The sequence below is a fragment of the Bicyclus anynana genome, chromosome 21, assembly GCF_947172395.1.
Source record: "Bicyclus anynana chromosome 21, ilBicAnyn1.1, whole genome shotgun sequence".
In the NCBI taxonomy this organism is placed as follows: domain Eukaryota; kingdom Metazoa; phylum Arthropoda; class Insecta; order Lepidoptera; family Nymphalidae; genus Bicyclus; species Bicyclus anynana.
This window is the reverse complement of record NC_069103.1, coordinates 1,928,346-1,946,117: the sequence shown is the minus strand read 5'-3', so window position 1 is coordinate 1,946,117 and position 17,772 is coordinate 1,928,346. Positions and strand designations below refer to the sequence as shown.

Here is a 17,772-nt window from a genome sequence, read left to right as displayed (position 1 = left end):
ATGGTTACGACACCGTCGTGTTCCGTGCGCACTATCTGCCTATTATTCTTTAATCTGTGGGTATTAGGTTTATATGTATTAAAAGTGGACGGTTACGGCGCCATTTTTAAGGATTTTTTTGTTTTAGATCACGTGACCTTATTTCGTTTCCTCTTACTATTATTAGTTCTTTGGTTTGAGTGTAAGCCAGTGTAAACCCTCGAGCTCGAATGTAAAACCGTTAAGCTCTATTACATAAGAGTATCTATGGTTAAGCTAGTTACAATAATTTTTTAACCTGTCAATTTTATTATTTCCGGTTTTTAGCCGCGGTTTTTTTAATTTTCGTTTGTGTTCGGGTTTCACTCTCGCCTTCATTCTATTTACAATACAATTTAAAGTTCTTCTTTATTCTATTCGCAGAACAAAAAGTTCGTGAGAAAGATCATGCTTGAAATAATACTAAAAATAAATGTGCATTCAGTAATTCACCAGCGGCTTTATTGCAGCCTATGTCAAATAAGTGCTGTATTCGATTTTTTTTGTTGGTTTTGTAGTTTTTAAAGTACTTATACGTTTTATTTGTCGACGTAAACATTCCAAAAAAAAAACCTTGATTGTGTTTTGGTATTCTGTAAAAAAGCTGTAAGCACTAATAAGTTTAATTGAGTTACTTACCACAGTTATTTTGTAATCGCAAACACAGGTATTATTTATGCATGATGATTTCCAGAATACATAAAATAATGAGTTCGTGGGTTCAAGGTTCGGACTCGGTTTTAGGTAAGTTATGTATTTAATTTTTATTTAGTACTAGCGGACCCGGTCAAGCTCCGTTTTGACATAAGTGCACTTATTCTCTATCCCTACTCTACCCTTCTATACCTCTACCCCTACCCTACCCTACACCTACCCCTACCCTACCCTACCACTGCCCTAAACCTACCCTACCCCTACCGCTTGACTCTTAAATGTTTGTATGGGAAATAGAAAAGGGCAGTTTTTAGGGTTTTCCCGGAAATTATTTGATTTTTTCTCACCTTTTAAACCTTCCCTATACCTCCACGAACATTTCAAGACCAAGATTAGATAAATCCGTTCTCGAGTTTTAGCGAGACTAACAAACAGCAATTCATTTTTATATATATAGATTTATAATTTAGGTATACCCTGCCAACACGCAGCTTGGTGGGTCTAACTTCCATATCTCCTCTTCTATTAGTTAGAAGCTAGGCCTCAGCATCAGAAATGAGGCGGTCCAAAGTCACCGACATAACTCAAAGAGTCGCGAAGCTGAAGTGGCAATGAAAGGGGCACATAGTTCGAAAGAGCCGATTACGTTGGAGTTCCAAGGTACTGGAAAAGCAACCCCACACTGGAAATGGAAGTGTTGGTCAACCAACACTAGATTGAACGAGGACATCAAATGGGTTGCAGGGAGGGTTCAACTGAAAACTACGATGGTTAGGTTCTTTGGTTTATATAGAGTACCATACTTGGTCATCTTATAATATAAAAATAAAAAAAAATTATTGATGATCATTATAATTTATTGATTAAAATCATAAATAAATATCCTGTTATCTACATCAATTTGCATTTATTGTAATTTATCATGATCATGTTATATATAATTTTTAAATTACGGAAGTCCATGGTAGATTTGTTATATGTTCCGGTAGCGCTCGTCTCTCCCTTTGTTTTGAAAATCTGCAAAGAAAATAAATCAAAACTATAACAATATGTCTTTAAATAATGTATATGAGTATTTTTTGTATATTATTTATATGTTAACACGTTCGCTGCGGCTCTGTACTTTCCTCTGGTGCGGTACGAGGTTTTTTGACCTGGTACTAAAACTTTGAAGTGTTGTACGAAGTCCATAGACCCCGTAACTCTTGAAGCAACTAGACGTACGAGGTCTATTGACCTCGTACCGCAGCGAACGTGTTAAAATAATTTTTTTTAAAGAATAAATATATTTGACATATCTTTTAAATATGACCAATATTTCCATTCCCCTCCAATTAGTCGGGAAAGACTGTATTAGGAGGGTACGACAATAGACCAACGGGGCGGGGATCGAACCACCACCCCTCGGTGATGAGTCCGACCACTATTAAGCTAAGTTAAGTTAAGCTATTGAAGCTCTTAATTAAATACATATTATATTATTATAGTACCTACAGCACCTACATCTTCATGATAAGAATAAATTTAAGACTGTCTACTTCTATGTTTTTTTTATCAAGCATATAAATGATTATTATGCTCACCTAAAAGAAATTATTTTTCTTCTCTATCCTAAACTTCTTTCTTGTTTGACCTTTTCTTCTTCTTCAGTGTACTCTCGTACTCTACAGTTGGTCTTCATTAGTCATATTCAGATAAAGAACATCAGTTTTTTTCTTATTTTATTTTCATCTTCAGTCTTGGTTCTTTGTCTTCGCGCTCTGACTTCGTTCTTCGTTTTTGCGCTCTGTCTTCGTTCTTTGTCTTTGCCCTATGTCCATTTTTCGTTTTGTCATTGTTCATTGGTCTTCATATTCTCTCTCATTATCATTGGTCTTCATTTCCTCACTTGTTTGGATGGGTCTTCTCTTTCATTTTTCAACCTTAGTCTTCGTTTTTAAACTTCGCCCTCCGTCTTTTTTCTTCATATTTGCCGTCGTCCTTTATTCTTTATCTACACCCTTGGTCTTCTTTCTTCATCTTCGTCAACACCGTTCTTTCCTCAATTGTGGCCTCGATCTTTGTTCTTCACCTTCGCTGTTGGTCTTCTTTCTTAATTTTTGCTTTAACTCTTCTTTCTTCATCTTCGCCCTTGGTCTTCTTTCTTCATCTTCGCCCTCGCATCTTCATCCTTGGTCTTCGTTCTTAACTCTTCTTTCTTCGACAGAGCCGTCGAAGAAAGAATTTCGTTTCTTCGTTTTCCGTCTTTATCATCGCCTTTGGTTTTCTTTCTTCATCTTCGCCCTTGTCTTCTTTCTTCATCTTCGCCCTTGGTCTTCTTTCTTCATCTTTGCCCTCGCTCTTCGCCGTCGCCCACGTTCTTCTTTCCTCATCTTCGCCCTTGGTATTCTTTCTTCATCTTGGTCTTCTTTCTTCATCTTGGTCTTCTTTCTTCATCTTGGTCTTCTTTCTTCATCTTCACCCTTGGTCTTCTTTCTTTATCTTCGCCCTTGGTCTTCTTTCTTAATCTTCGCCCTTGGTCTTCTTTCTTCATCTTCGCCCTAGGTCTTCTTTCTTCATCTTCGCCCTCGGTCTTCTTTCTTCATCTTCAACCTTGGTCTTCTTTCTTCATCTTCGCCGTCGCTCTCCGTTGTTGCCCTCGGTCTTCTTTCTTCATCTTCGCCCTAGGTCTTCTTTCTTCATCTTCACCCTTGGTCTTCTTTCTTTATCTCCGCCCTTGGTCTTCTTTCTTCATCCTCGCCGTCGCACTCCGTTGTCGCCCTCGGTCTTCTTTCTTCATCTTCGCCCTAGGCCTTCTTTCTTTATCTTCGCCCTTGGTCTTCTTTCTTCATCCTCGCCGTCGCACTCCGTTGTCGCCATCGGTCTTCTTTCTTCATCTTCACCCTAGGTCTTCTTTCTTCATCTTCACCCTTGGTCTTCTTTCTTCATCTTCGCCCTCGGTCTTCTTTCTTCATCTTCACCCTTGGTCTTCTTTCTTTATCTCCGCCCTTGGTCTTCTTTCTTCATCTTCGCCCTTGGTCTTCTTTCTTCATCGTCGCAGTCGCTCTTCGTCTTCGCCCTAGGTCTTCTTTCTTCATCTTCACCCTTGGTCTTCTTTCTTTATCTCCGCCCTTGGTCTTCTTTCTTCATCCTCGCAGTCGCACTCCGTTGTCGCCCTCGGTCTTCTTTCTTCATCTTCGCCCTGGGTCTTCTTTCTTCATCTTCACCCTTGGTCTTCTTTCTTCATCTTCGCCGTCGCTCTTCGTCTTCGCCCTCAGTCTTCTTTCTTCATCTTCGCCCTCGGTCTTCTTTCTTCATCTTCGCCGTCGCTCTTCGTCTTCACCCTCGGTCTTCTTTCTTCATCTTCGCCCTCGGTCTTCTTTCTTCATCTTCGCCCTAGGTCTTCTTTCTTCATCTTCGCCTTTGGTCTTCTTTCTTTATCTCCGCCCTTGGTCTTCTTTCTTCATCCTCGCCGTCGCACTCCGTTGTCGCCCTCGGTCTTCTTTCTTCATCTTCGCCCTGGGTCTTCTTTCTTCATCTTCACCCTTGGTCTTCTTTCTTTATCTCCGCCCTTGATCTTCTTTCTATATCCTCACCGTCGCACTCCGTTGTCGCCATCGGTCTTCTTTCTTCATCTTCGCCCTAGGTCTTCTTTCTTCATCTTCACTCTTGGTCTTCTTTCTTCATCTTCGCCCTTGGTCTTCTTTCTTCATCTTCGCCCTTGGTCTTCTTTCTTCATCTTCACCCTTGGTCTTCTTTCTTCGTCTTCGCCGTCGCTCTTCTTTCTTCATCTTCAACCTCGGTCTTCTTTCTTCATCTTCGCCCTAGGTCTTCTTTCTTCATCTTCACCCTTGGTATTCTTTCTTCATCTTCGCCCTTGGTCTTCTTTCTTCATCTTCGCCGTCGCTCTTCGTCGTTACCCTCGGTCTTCTTTCTTCATCTTCGCCCTAGGCCTTCTTTCTTCATCTTCGCCCTAGGTCTTCTTTCTTCATCTTCACCCTTGGTCTTCTTTCTTTATCTCCGCCCTTGGTCTTCTTTCTTCATCCTTGCCGTCGCACTCCGATGTCGCCCTCGGTCTTCTTTCTTCATCTTCACCCTTGGTCTTCTTTCTTTATCTCCGCCCTTGGTCTTCTTTCTTCATCCTCGCAGTCGCACTCCGTTGTCGCCCTCGGTCTTCTTTCTTCATCTTCGCCCGAGGCCTTCTTTCTTTATCTTCACCCTTGGTCTTCTTTCTTCATCCTCGCCGTCGCACTCCGTTGTCGCCCTCGGTCTTCTTTCTTCATCTTCGCCCTAGGTCTTCTTTTTTCATCTTCACCCTTGGTCTTCTTTCTTCGTCTTCGCCCTTGGTCTTCTTTCTTCATCTTCACCCTTGGTCTTCTTTCTTCATCTTCGCCGTCGCTCTTCGTCTTCGCCCTCGGTCTTCTTTCTTCATCTTCGCTCTCGGTCTTCTTTCTTCATCTTCGCCCTAGGTCTTCTTTCTTCATCTTCGCCCTAGGCCTTCTTTCTTTATCTTCGCCCTTGGTCTTCTTTCTTCATCCTCGTCGTCGCACATCGTTGTCGCCATCGGTCTTCTATCTTCATCTTCGCCCTTGGTCTTCTTTCTTCATCTTCACCCTTGGTCTTCTTTCTTCATCTTCGCCCTCGGTCTTCTTTCTTCATCTTCGCCCTAGGTCTTCTTTCTTCATCTTCACCCTTGGTCTTCTTTCTTTATCTCCGCCCTTGGTCTTCTTTCTTCATCTTCGCCCTTGGTCTTCTTTCTTCATCGTCGCAGTCGCTCTTCGTCTTCGCCCTAGGTCTTCTTTCTTCATCTTCACCCTTGGTCTTCTTTCTTTATCTCCGCCCTTGGTCTTCTTTCTTCATCCTCGCAGTCGCACTCCGTTGTCGCCCTCGGTCTTCTTTCTCCATCTTCGCCCTGGGTCTTCTTTCTTCATCTTCACCCTTGATCTTCTTTCTTTATCTCCGCCCTTGATCTTCTTTCTTCACCCTCACCGTCGCAATCCGTTATCGCCATCGGTCTTCTTTCTTCATCTTCGCCCTACGTCTTCTTTCTTCATCTTCATCCTTGGTCTTCTTTCTTCATCTTCGCCCTTGGTCTTCTTTCTTCATCTTCACCCTTGGTCTTCTTTCTTCGTCTTCGCCGTCGCTCTTCTTTCTTCATCTTCAACCTCGGTCTTCGTTCTTCATATTCACACTAATTGGTTTTTATAATCTTGGTATTTTTCATCTTTGTCAGCAGCCATCGGTTGTCGTTATCGTCCCGGCATTGGTGCTACCGGTTTGATGTCTATTTAATTGTTAGGTTCACTTATTACAGTTTAATGATCCTATAGACTGTCTTTTTTTATTCTATATCACCATCTCCACAAAATCAATGGTGGACGTTGGTAATACAGAGTTTTATCTTTGCCTGCTCTCCTAATTATCTTCACTTTCGTTGTTTTGTCATCATTGGCCTCGGTCTTCTTTCTTCATCTCGTCCTCGGTCTTCGTTCTTCATTTTCGCCCTCGAGTTTTCTCTTTGTCTTCTGTCTTCATCTTCGGTCTGCATTTTCGTCTTCAGTCGTCATCTTTGTCTCCGGCCATCATCTTCGTCTTAACTCTTCATCATTGTCTATTGGAAATACCTGTTGATAAACAAATTTAGCCTAACCAAGGCCTTAAGCCTATTTTATGTAATTCAAAAAAAATTGTTGAGTCTTATAACGACTAAACATCATACCTATCCAGAATCTGAAAAAAAGATATTAAACATACTTTGATAAATTGCGCTTACGTAAATTCCTGAATCTGTAAATAATATAATTAGAACAAATCGACAAAGAAACATTATTACACACAATTTTTGTACCTAGAATAAAATTTATTACGACATACAAACAACAACAAAGATTAATCTGAATATGTTAACTGTTATACTAAAAATATGAGTCAGTATTAATGTTTGCTATATTTTTAAATTGAATTGTTTGTATAAATCTGCTTTTTCACATTTTAAGATTATACGTCTTATTCTCAAATTTATTCGCTTTATATCATAAAACTTTAATCAGTTTCTATTATTCACAGTTATTATTCACTCATGTTAAAATAACTCGCATTGCTCGATACCTGTAAGAGATTTTATTAATGTTGCTTACATTTTACTTCCCTCAAAGGCTCAAATTATATTTTTGTCACGCTTCGATACAGGATATCACAATAATCTATATAGTCTCGTATTTAAATATTACAATTTTTATTTTAACTCTCCTTGCCTTGAAACCTGTAAAAAATTAAATTACTTACTCGCCTTGTGGTTATATCCTGGATACTATAAGATGTGTTCTGCGATGTTCTTGATACCAACCGTAATCTTTTTTGTGGTTTTATAGTTTATTTGTGTCCTCATCATCAACATAATCTGTTATTTGGCGTTAATTTTTAGAGACCTTAATATATTTATTGCATACCATTGCCACACGAATGTCTGAATATCTGAATGTACCTTTCTGCTTCCGTTGTTTGGTGTAGAAACTGTAGATTACCAGTTATGTAGTTTGCAGTCTTGAATACTGGAGCCACCCTTTGATTATCCTAATTCAAGCTCACTGTTTTCAAACCTGTAAGAGATCATTTTGCTGCTTACCGTACAACTTGTATCTGATGTTGCATTGTTCACATTTCCAGTAACGATACCTCAAATTCTATTGATGAAGTTCGGTTTATTTTTTTAATGAAAGTCCTGAATCCGCTTTTAGTTTCTTTGGACGATCCATGTTGTAATTGGTCAGGTATTAATTTTATTTTAAAGATGGAAATTTATCTCGTTGAATTTGTAAGTGTTGTTCTTCCACACGGGTGTTTCATTGGTCGTTGTCCAAGTAGTTGGAGGTAACAGTAATGGTATTTGAAAAAATCTGTAATAGAGTGTTTAGTTTTGCTTACTCGTACATTGCCGAATGTTAATTGTATCAACTGCATTATGTTCTTTATGTACTGGAGATATCTGCATTTTACTGACTCTACAGTTGCACAAGTCTCGCTGCAGGTTGACAAATCTGTAAGAGATTCTTAACTTCTTAGGTACTTAAACTATTTATTCCATCCCTTGCCGAATGTGGGTTATTTGTCTTGATAACTTATGGCCTTTCTGCATTGCTTGTTTGGTGACAATAACTTTTTAAGATTACCAGTTAAGTTGACTAGCTCGTGGTCTTGAGACTGGGTACAGGAGCCAAGCTTATATTTAAACGTTGATCTTTCTCGCGATCCTCCAAATTCATTTAGCTTTTAAACCTGTAAGAGATCAATTGTTGCTTACCGTACTATATTGTACTTGTATTCTCATTCCTTTAATTTTGCGTTGTCTGTAGTCATACATCCTTGAAATTATCTGTTTGTCCTTTGAAATAATGTTACCTCAAATAAGATGTTTTGGAGTACATATTCCAGTTATTCATTTTATTTTAAACCTGGAAATGTGTCAAATTCTTACATCTGATTTTTGAAGAAGTTCTATATCATGCGCTGCTTAGTTATTTTGTCTCGTTGAATTTGTAAGATGTAGGTGTTGTATTTCCACACGGGTGTACCTGGGCGCTGTCCACGCAGTTGAAGGTTACAGTGATCATGATATTTAAAAACCTGTAATAGAATCTTTAATTTCGCTTACAAGCCGGATGTAAACTGCATCAACGGCATTACATTCTCTATGTATCGGATGCTGGAGATTCTTGCTTTGTATGTGCAGTGGCTAAAAATTGATGTCTGGCACCAGGTAGACAAATCTGTAAGAGTTCTTTAACTTCTCAGGTACTCAAGCTATTTATTCCATACCTGGAACGAGGGTATTTGTCTTGATAATGTAACTCACGCCCTTTCTAAATTGGTCCTTTGATGACGAAAACTTGTAAAGATTACCAGTTAAGTTGTGTAGTTCGTGGTCTTCATACTGTAAGGATACTGTAGTCATGAAATTTGAAAGTGGTTATTTGTCTATCCTGCAATGTTTATTTACCCTGTAAGAGATCATTAATTATTTCTTACCGTACTACATCGTACTTGGTATTTGCTCACTTATTTAACCTGGAAATAGTGTGTTAAATTCTTACGTCTGATTTTTGAAGACGTTCTATAACAGGCGCTGCTTGGTTATTTTATGTCGTTGAATTTGTAAGATTTAGGTGCTGTTCTTCCACACGGTTGGTACATTGGGCGTTTTCCATGCATTTGGGGTTACAGTGTTGACGATTTAAAAAAGTCTGTAGTTTAATCTTTAGTTTTGCTTACATGCCGAACGTAACTGCTTCAACGGCACGAAGTTCTCTATGTATCGGGTACTCGGGATTTTCGCATTGTACGTACTGCAGTTACTAAAAGTGATGTCTGGTAGTAGCTAGATAAATCTGTAAGAGATTCTTTTACTTTAAGCTATTTCTTCCATACCCTTGCCGAATGTGGGTTATTTGTCTTGATAACTTATGCCCTTTCTGCATTGCTCATCTGGTGGCGACAACTTGTTAAGATTACCACTTAAGCTGGTAGTCCATGGTCTTCATACTGGATACTGGAGTCAAGCTTATACATTTAAACGTTGATATTTTTCTCGATCCTCGCCTTTAAACCTGTAAGATATCATTTGTTGCTTACCGTACTACGCTAACGTTGCTCACTTTTTTAATTTTATGTGTTGCCCGTAGTAATACATCCTTCAAATCATCAGTTAGGTAGACAAATCTGAAAGAGATTCTTTAACTTCTCAGGTGTTCCAGCAATTTATTCCAAACCTTGAATGTGGGTATTTGTCTTAATAATGTAACTCATGCCCTTTCTGCATTGGCCATTTGGTTACGAAAACTTATAAAGATTACCAGTTAAACTGTTTATAGTCTAGATACTGGAGCAAAGCTTATATTTATTAAACGTTGATATATTTTCTCGATCCTCCAATGGTTATTTAGCCTTTAAACCTGTAAGAGATCATTAGTTGCTTACCGTACTATATCGTACTGGCTCACTTATTTAATTTTGCGTTTTGCTTGAAGTCATTCTGGAAACCATCTGTTTGTTCTTTGGAATAAAGTTACTTCAAATGATATTCTTTGGAGTGCATGATCCAGTTGGTTGGTTGGTTGGTTGGTCCAGTTGGTTTAAACCTGGAAATCATGTGTGTAATTCTTACATCAGATTTTTGAAGACGTTCTATATCAGGCGCTGCTAGGTTTTTTTATCTCAGTGAATTTATAAGATGTTCTTCCACACTGGTGTTCCATTAGGCGTTGTCCTCGCAGTTGGAGGTTACAGTGATGATGATTTTTATAAATCTGTAAGAATCTTTAGTTTTGCTAAGTCCTCAATGTATCTGGTGCTGGAGATTTTTGCATTGTATGTACCCTGCAGTTGCTAAAATTGATCTGGCAGCAGGTAGACAAATCTGGAAGAGATTCTTTAACTTCTCAGGTACTCATGCTATTTGTTCCATACCTCGAACGTGGGTACTTGTCTTGATAATGTAATTCATGCCCTTTCTGCATTGGTCATTTGGTGATGAAAACTTGTAAAGATTACCCGTTAAGTTGTGTAGCTCGTGGTCTCGATACTGTGTAGGTACTGGAGCTAAGCTTATATTTGCATACAATGTTCATAGCCTTTAAACCTGTAAGAGATCAGTTGTTGCTTACCGTACTTGATCACTTAATTAAATTCGCGTTTTGCGTGTAGTCATACATCCTTGAAACCATCTGTTTGTTCATTGGAATAAAGTTACATCAAATAAAATTATTTGGAGAACGTGTTCCAGTTAGTCAGGTTCTAATTTTATTTTTAACCTGGAAAAGGTGTGTTAATTCTTACGTCTAATTTTTGTAGTAGACTTTTCAAGTTCCGCTTAGAATCTAGTTGAATTTGTAAGATGTAGTTAGCAGCTTCCTCACAGTTCTATTCAAGCAGCTGCATTCAGTGAAGGTGATCTTTTAAAATCTGTAATAGAGTCGTTAGCTTTGCTTACGTGTCGGACGTAACTATATCAACGGTCCTCAGTTCTGGAGGTATCGAGCACTGTAGTTAAAGCTAGCCGCATGCAGTAAGGATCATTGAAAGCTTGGCAAGGAATGAAGTTTTGATGACTCGCTTAGGCATATTCAGGAAATTCATACGCAAAGTTTATAGTTCGTCAGCAGGCCAGCTGGATAGCTTGATGATGCGGGAAGTGCTGCTGTGCTTGATGGAAGTTTTATTTCATTAATATTGATATAGCTAATCCTCGGTTGTTATGGTGTAGAGTAAATCTGCAATAGAGTCGTTAGCTTTGCTTACGTGTCGAATGTATATCGATGGCATGACTAGAGATTTCTGCATGACATGGAACACAGTTATAAGGAAAGCTGGCTAACGTTCGGTTAGGCAGAAGTTGAGGTTTATAGCTGGAAGTTGGTCGAATGTTGGCAGGTGATCTTGAAACTCGAACTTAGTGGTAGCGGGTAGGTAGGTTGCAAGCTTCTAGTTAAAGTAGACTTCTAGTGTGTAAGACCTGCAAGATCAAAGAAACGCAACTATGCGATGACCACAATTGAAAGAAAGCCAACCGGCATTTACTACTTTTAATTAGGGTCTTTCTAAATCTGATAAGAACTTTCAACTTACATCCATTTAAAACATGGTGCAGCTCCATCACTAAAGACTAGCAGGCAGCTCGACTGAGCCGGAGAATGGCTGGTAGCTTATTCAGGCACATTGTCCAACAGCCATGCTGCACCTCGTAGACTGGCAGGCTGCTCGACCTGGCTTGAGACTAGCACGTAGTTCAACCGCGCTAGACACCGGCAGGTAGTTTGAATGGGATGCAGACTCGTAGGCAGCTCGAACGGACACGATGACCCGGAACCACGTGATAGGCAGGCAGCTCGACTGGACACGAAGATCCGGAGCCACGCTGCTCCTCGTAGATTGGCACGCAACGACTGGGGAGGAGACTGGTACGCAGATCGACCGGGCTGGAGACCGGCATGTAGTTCAACCGCGCTCGAGATTGATAGGCGGTTTGACCGGGATGAAGACTGGCAGGTGCTCAACCAGGCTGAGGCTTGTTAGGCAGCTCGACTGGATACGACGATCCGGGGCCACACTGCACCTCGTAGCCTGGCAGGTAGCTCAACCAAGCTGGAGACCGGCATGCAGCTCGACCGGGCTGAAGACTCGTAGGAAGCTCGACTGGGCAGGACGATCCGGAACCTCGTAGCCTGGCACGTAGTTCAACCGCGCTGGAGACTGGCAGGTAGTTGACCGGGATGAAGAATCGCAGGCAGCTCGAACAACTCGACGAGCTTGACAACCCGGAGTCACAAGACTGGCAGGCAGCTCGACCAGGCTGAGGCCTGTTAGGCAGCTCGACTGGATACGACGATCCGGAGCCACGCTGCACCTCGTAGCCTGGCAGGTAGCTCAACCAAGCTGGAGACCGGCATGCAGTTCGACCGGGCTGAAGACTCGTAGGAAGCTCGACTGGGCAGGACGATCCGGAGCCACGCTGGACCTCGTAGCCTGGCACGTAGTTCAACCGCGCTGGAGACTGGCAGGCAGTTTGACCGGGATGAAGAATCGCAGACAGCTCGAACAACTCGACGAGCTTGACAACCCGGAGTCACAAGACTGGCAGGCAGCTCGACCAGGCTAAGGCCTGTTAGGCAGCTAACAGGACACGACGATCCGGAGCCCGCTGCATTTTGTAGACTGGTAGGCAGCTTAACCAGGCTGAATGGTAGGCAGCTCAACCGGAGACGACGACCCGGAGTAACTCTGCACTTTGAAGGTAGTAAGAACCTTCCTCATTTTTGGAATAAACCTGTAATAGAGTTGTTATTGTTGCTTACGTGTCGGATTTAAGTGTATCGATGGCACTAAGTTCTTGGTGTAGAATTATATAAAAGAGATTTCTGCATTTGACAAGGAGCACAGTTTTAAGAAAATCTGGTTAACGTTCGCTTAGGCAGAAGTCAAAGTTGATAGCGGGAAGTTGGTCGAATATTAGCAGGCTATCAGGATCAAACTCCATAACACGATGCAGGTAGGTAGGCTCCACGCATCTGGTTAAAGTAGTCTGTGTGCAATGACCGCAATCGCAATAACACGGGCCTTTTTAAACACATGCTAGTATGTATAAAGAACTTTTTACTTACATTTATTTAAAATTATAATCATGCTGCAGCTATGCTCATAGACTGGTAGGCAGTTAAACTGAGCTGCAGACTGGTAGGCAGCTCGACTGGACCCATTGACCCGGAGCCAAGCTGCACTTGGTAGACTAGCAGGCAGCTCGAACAGGCTGGAGACTGGCCGGCAGCTCGACCAGGCTGAGGCCTGGCAGGCAGCGTGACTGGGCTGGAGACTGGCCGGCAGCTCTACCGGGCTGAAGACTGGCCAGCAGCTCAACCAGGCTGAGGCCTGGCAAATAGTTCGACCGGACACGTCGACCCGGAGCCACGCCACTCTCCCGTAGACTTGCAGGCAGCTTCACAGCGTTAAGACTGGCACGTTGACCCGGAGATTTTCAGGAGACTGGCAGGCAGCATGAGCGGGCTGGAGATTGGCAGACAGCTGGACCGGGCTGGAGACTGGCAGGCAGCTTCACAGGGTTAAAATTGGCACGTCGACTCGTAGCCATGCAGAAGACTGGCCGGCAGCTCGACCGGGCTGGAGACTGGCCGGCAGCTCAACTGGGCTGGAGATTAGCAGGTAGCTCAGCCGGGTTGGAGACTGGCCGTCAGCTAGACCGGGCTGGAGACTGGCAGACAGCTGGACCGGGCTGGACACTGGACGGTAGATCGACCAGGCTGAGGCCTGGCAAGCAGTTCGACCGGACACGTCGAGCCGGAGCCACGCCACTCTCCGTGGACTGGCAGGCAGCTTCACAGCGTTAAGACTGGCACGTTGACCCGGAGTCATGCAGACTGGCAGGAAGGCTGAAGCCTGGTAGGCAGCTCGATCAGACCCGTCAACCTGGAGCCACGTTGCTCTTAGTAGACTGACAGGCGGCAGTTAGTCAGGCTGGGGACTAGCTGGCATCTCTCGACCGGGCTGGAGGCTGGCAGGCATCTCTCGACTTATGATCCTTAATTTTCTTACCTAAGCTATTTATTGCATACCACATGCCATGTGTATTCATGTATTGAATAAATAATTTTTGGTTGTTGGTTTTCAAAAATGTAAAACTTGTACCAATCTTTGTGGTCCATTGAAGCCGTGCTTTTACTAAAATGTTAATAACTTAATGTTCATTTTGCGATTAGCCTAGGAGTATAAGCCTGTAAGAGATAATTTGTTGCATACCTTACAAGCTCAGTAATATCACATGCTATACTTTTGTTACTGCAATTGCTTTCAGCCAGTAGCCGTTTATGTTTCATGTCTCGTTCTTCTGTTTCTTGTTTTTTGTAAGAGTGGTACGCTATCTTAATCCATAATCATTTTTCTGTATATGACTGTGTTCTAGCTTAAATATGTATCCATTTTAAACCTGAAAAATGTGTGTTACCTACTTCTTTCTTTATCATAATGTGTAATGTTATCTGATGGACTTTTGTCCGATTTACTTAAAACCTGATATCAGTGTCATCTGGCCTTAAATCTGTAAGAGATTCTTTAATTGCCTACTTATGCATACCTGTGCCACATGCAAACTATTTGTTTTTTATATCAGAATCATACCTATTTCGGTATTGCAATCTAGTGTAGAAGACCAGTCAAGCTTTGTAGATTGGTATTCGTTACTGGAGCCAGCTGATATATAAATGCTGGTAGTTGATAGCTGTGTAAGAAACTATATAGTACCTGCTCAGGTAAGCTTGTGGAGAAGATCATTTTCTAGCTTAGTTTTAATTGATTAAAAAAAGTGTATTACTCTTCCGTTTTTGACATAATTTCTTAGATAATACAGTGCCGCTTAACTTGGAAGAAATTTTATCTCGTTGAATTGGTAAATAGTAAAAATCATCCTCCTGAGTATTATGTTGGCGATAGTGGAATAAATCTGTAATAGATTCGTTAGCTTCGCTTACGCGTCGAATGTATCGATGGCACCTAGTTCTTCATGTATCGTGTACAAGAGATTTTTGCATTTGACATGGAACACAGTTATAAGGAAAGCTGGCTAACGTTCGCTTAGGCAGAAGTTGAAGTGATAGCTGGAAGTTAGTCGAATGTTAGCAGGATCAAACTCGAATTCCATAATGCGATGCAGGTAGGTGGGCTGTTCCAATTAAAGTAGACTGCTAGTGTGCAAGACCTGCAAATCAATGAAACGCAACTATGCAATGACCGTATAATAAGAAAAGATAAAACTGTCTACTGGCACTTATTACTTTAAATTTGGGTCTTTATCAATGTGATAAGAACTTTAAACTTACAGGCAGGTCGTTCGGGCTGAAGACTGGCAGGTAGCTCGACCAGGCTGGGGACTGGCAGGCAACTCGACCGGGCTGGAGACAGGCACACAGCTCGACCGGGCTGGAGACAGGCACACAGCTCGACCGGGCTGGAGACAGGCATGCAGCTCGACCGGGCTGGAACAGGCAGGCAGCTCGACCGGGCTGGAACAGGCAGGCAGCTCGACCGGGCTGGAGACTGGCAGGCAGCTCGACCGGGCTGGGGACAGGCACACAGCTCGACCAGGCTGGAACAGGCACGCAGCTCGACCGGGCTGGAGACTGGCAGGCAGCTCGACCGGGCAGGAGACTGGCAGGCAGCTCGACCGGGCTGTAGACTGGCAGGCAGCTCGACCGGGCTGGAGACAGGCAGGCAGCTCGACCGGTCTGGAGACTGGCAGGCAGCTCGACCGGGCTGGGGACAGGCACACAGCTCGACCAGGCTGGAACAGGCACGCAGCTCGACCGGGCTGGAGACTGGCAGGCAGCTCGACCGGGCTGGAGACTGGCAGGCAGCTCGACCGGGCTGGAGACTGGCAGGCAGCTCGACCGGGCTGGAGACTAGCGGGCAGCTCGACCGGGGTGGAGACAGGCAGGCAGCTCAACCGGACACGATGACCCGGAGCCACGCGACTGGCAGGCAGCTCGACCGGGCTCAACCAGACACGATGACCCGGAGCCACGCGACTGGCAGGCAGCTTGACTGGGCTCAACCAGACACGGGCAGGCAGCTTGACCAGGCTGAGGCCTGGCAGAGCAGCATTAACGACCACGACGATCCGGAGCCACGCGACTGGCAGGCAGCACGACCAGGCAGAGGCCTGGCAGAGCAGCTCGACGTTCACGGCGATCCAAAGGCCCGCGATTGGCAGTCCGCTTGACCAGGCTGAGGCCTGGCAGAGCAGCTCGACCGGGCTGGAGACAGGCACACAGCTCAACCGGGCTCAAACGGACACGATGACACGGAGCCACGCGACTGGCAGGCAGCATGACCAGGCTGAAGCCTGGCAGAGCAGCATTAACGACCACGACGACCCGGAGCCACGCGACTGGCAGGCAGCACGACCAGGCAGAGGCCCGGCAGAGGAGCTCGACGTTCACGACGATCCAAAGGCCCGCGATTGGCAGTCCGCTTGACCAGGGTGAGGCCTGGTAGAGCAGCATTAACGACCACGACGACCCGGAGCCACGCGACTGGCAGGCAGCTCGACCAGGCAGAGGCCTGGTGGGCAGCTCAACCGGACACGACGATCCCGCAGCCACGGGACTGGCAGGCAGCTTAACCAGGCAGAGGCCTGGCAGAGCAGCTCGACGTTCACGACGATCCAAAGGCCCGCGATTGGCAGTCCGCTTGACCAGGGTGAGGCCTGGTAGAGCAGCATTAACGACCACGACGACCCGGAGCCACGCGACTGGCAGGCAGCTCGACCAGGCAGAGGCCTGGTGGGCAGCTCAACCGGACACGACGATCCCGCAGCCACGGGACTGGCAGGCAGCTTAACCAGGCAGAGGCCTGGTAGGCAGCTCAATCGTACACGATGACCCGGAGCCACGCGACTGGCAGACTGCTTGACCAGGCTAAGGCCTGTCAGAGCAGCTCGACCGTTCACGACGATCCAAAGGCCCGCGATTGGCAGTCCGCTTGACCAGGCTGAGGCCTGGTAGAGCAGCTCGACCGGGCTGGAGACAGGCACACAGCTCGACCGGGGTGGAGAAAGGCAGGCAGCTCAACCGGGCTCAAACGGACACGATGACCCGGAGCCACGCGACTGGCAGGCAGCTCGACCGGGCTCAACCGGACACGATGACCTGGAGCCACGCCACTGGCAGGCAGCATAACCAGGCTGAGGCCTGGCAGAGTAGCATTAACGACCACGACGACCCGGAGCCACGCGACTGGCAGGCAGCACGACCAGGCAGAGGCCTGGCAGAGCAGCTCGACGTTCACGGCGATCCAAAGGCCCGCGATTGGCAGTCCGCTTGACCAGGGTGAGGCCTGGTAGAGCAGCATTAACGACCACGACGACCCGGAGCCACGTGACTGGCAGGCAGCTCGACCAGGCAGAGGCCTGGTAGGCAGCTCAACCGGACACGACGATCCCGCAGCCACGGGACTGGCAGGCAGCTTAACCAGGCAGAGGCCTGGCAGAGCAGCTCGACGTTCACGACGATCCAAAGGCCCGCGATTGGCAGTCCGCTTGACCAGGGTGAGGCCTGGTAGAGCAGCATTAACGACCACGACGACCCGGAGCCACGCGACTGGCAGGCAGCTCGACCAGGCAGAGGCCTGGTAGGCAGCTCAACCGGACACGACGATCCCGCAGCCACGGGACTGGCAGGCAGCTTAACCAGGCAGAGGCCTGGCAGAGCAGCTCGACGTTCACGACGATCCAAAGGCCCGCGATTGGCAGTCCGCTTGACCAGGGTGAGGCCTGGTAGAGCAGCATTAACGACCACGACGACCCGGAGCCACGCGACTGGCAGGCTGCTCGACCAGGCAGAGGCCTGGTAGGCAGCTCAACCGGACACGACGATCCCGCAGCCACGGGACTGGCAGGCAGCTTAACCAGGCAGAGGCCTGGCAGAGCAGCTCGACGTTCACGACGATCCAAAGGCCCGCGATTGGCAGTCCGCTTGACCAGGGTGAGGCCTGGTAGAGCAGCATTAACGACCACGACAACCCGGAGCCACGCGACTGGCAGGCAGCACGACCAGGCAGAGGCCT

General features: G+C 45.3%; 1 protein-coding gene across 1 annotated transcript; it reads right to left on the bottom strand.

Moving 5' to 3' along the window:
- Nucleotides 1-1,508: 1,508 nt before the first annotated feature.
- LOC112051364 (keratin-associated protein 10-4-like) lies at nt 1,509-17,058 on the bottom strand. Its single transcript, XM_052888175.1, has 5 exons — nt 16,857-17,058; nt 15,030-15,990; nt 12,804-14,908; nt 2,256-12,469; nt 1,509-1,689 (listed from the first exon to the last, which is right to left on the bottom strand). The coding sequence occupies exons 1-3, from the start codon at nt 17,056-17,058 to the stop codon at nt 14,815-14,817; spliced, it is 1,257 nt and encodes a 418-aa protein (XP_052744135.1). The 3' UTR covers nt 1,509-1,689; nt 2,256-12,469; nt 12,804-14,814.
- Nucleotides 17,059-17,772: the final 714 nt, after the last annotated feature.

Bases quoted from the DNA above. Each gene is read 5' to 3' on its own strand.
- LOC112051364 (XM_052888175.1), bottom strand. From the start codon at position 17,058: ATGCTGCTCTACCAGGCCTCACCCTGGTCAAGCGGACTGCCAATCGCG. The intron at 15,991-16,856 runs GTCATCGTGTCC...TGTCCGTTTGAG, and splicing joins TGCCAGTGGCGTGGCTCCAG to CCCGGTTGAGCTGTGTGCCT. The intron at 14,909-15,029 runs GTAAGTTTAAAG...ATTGATTTGCAG, and splicing joins TCAGCCCGAACGACCTGCCT to GTCTTGCACACTAGCAGTCT.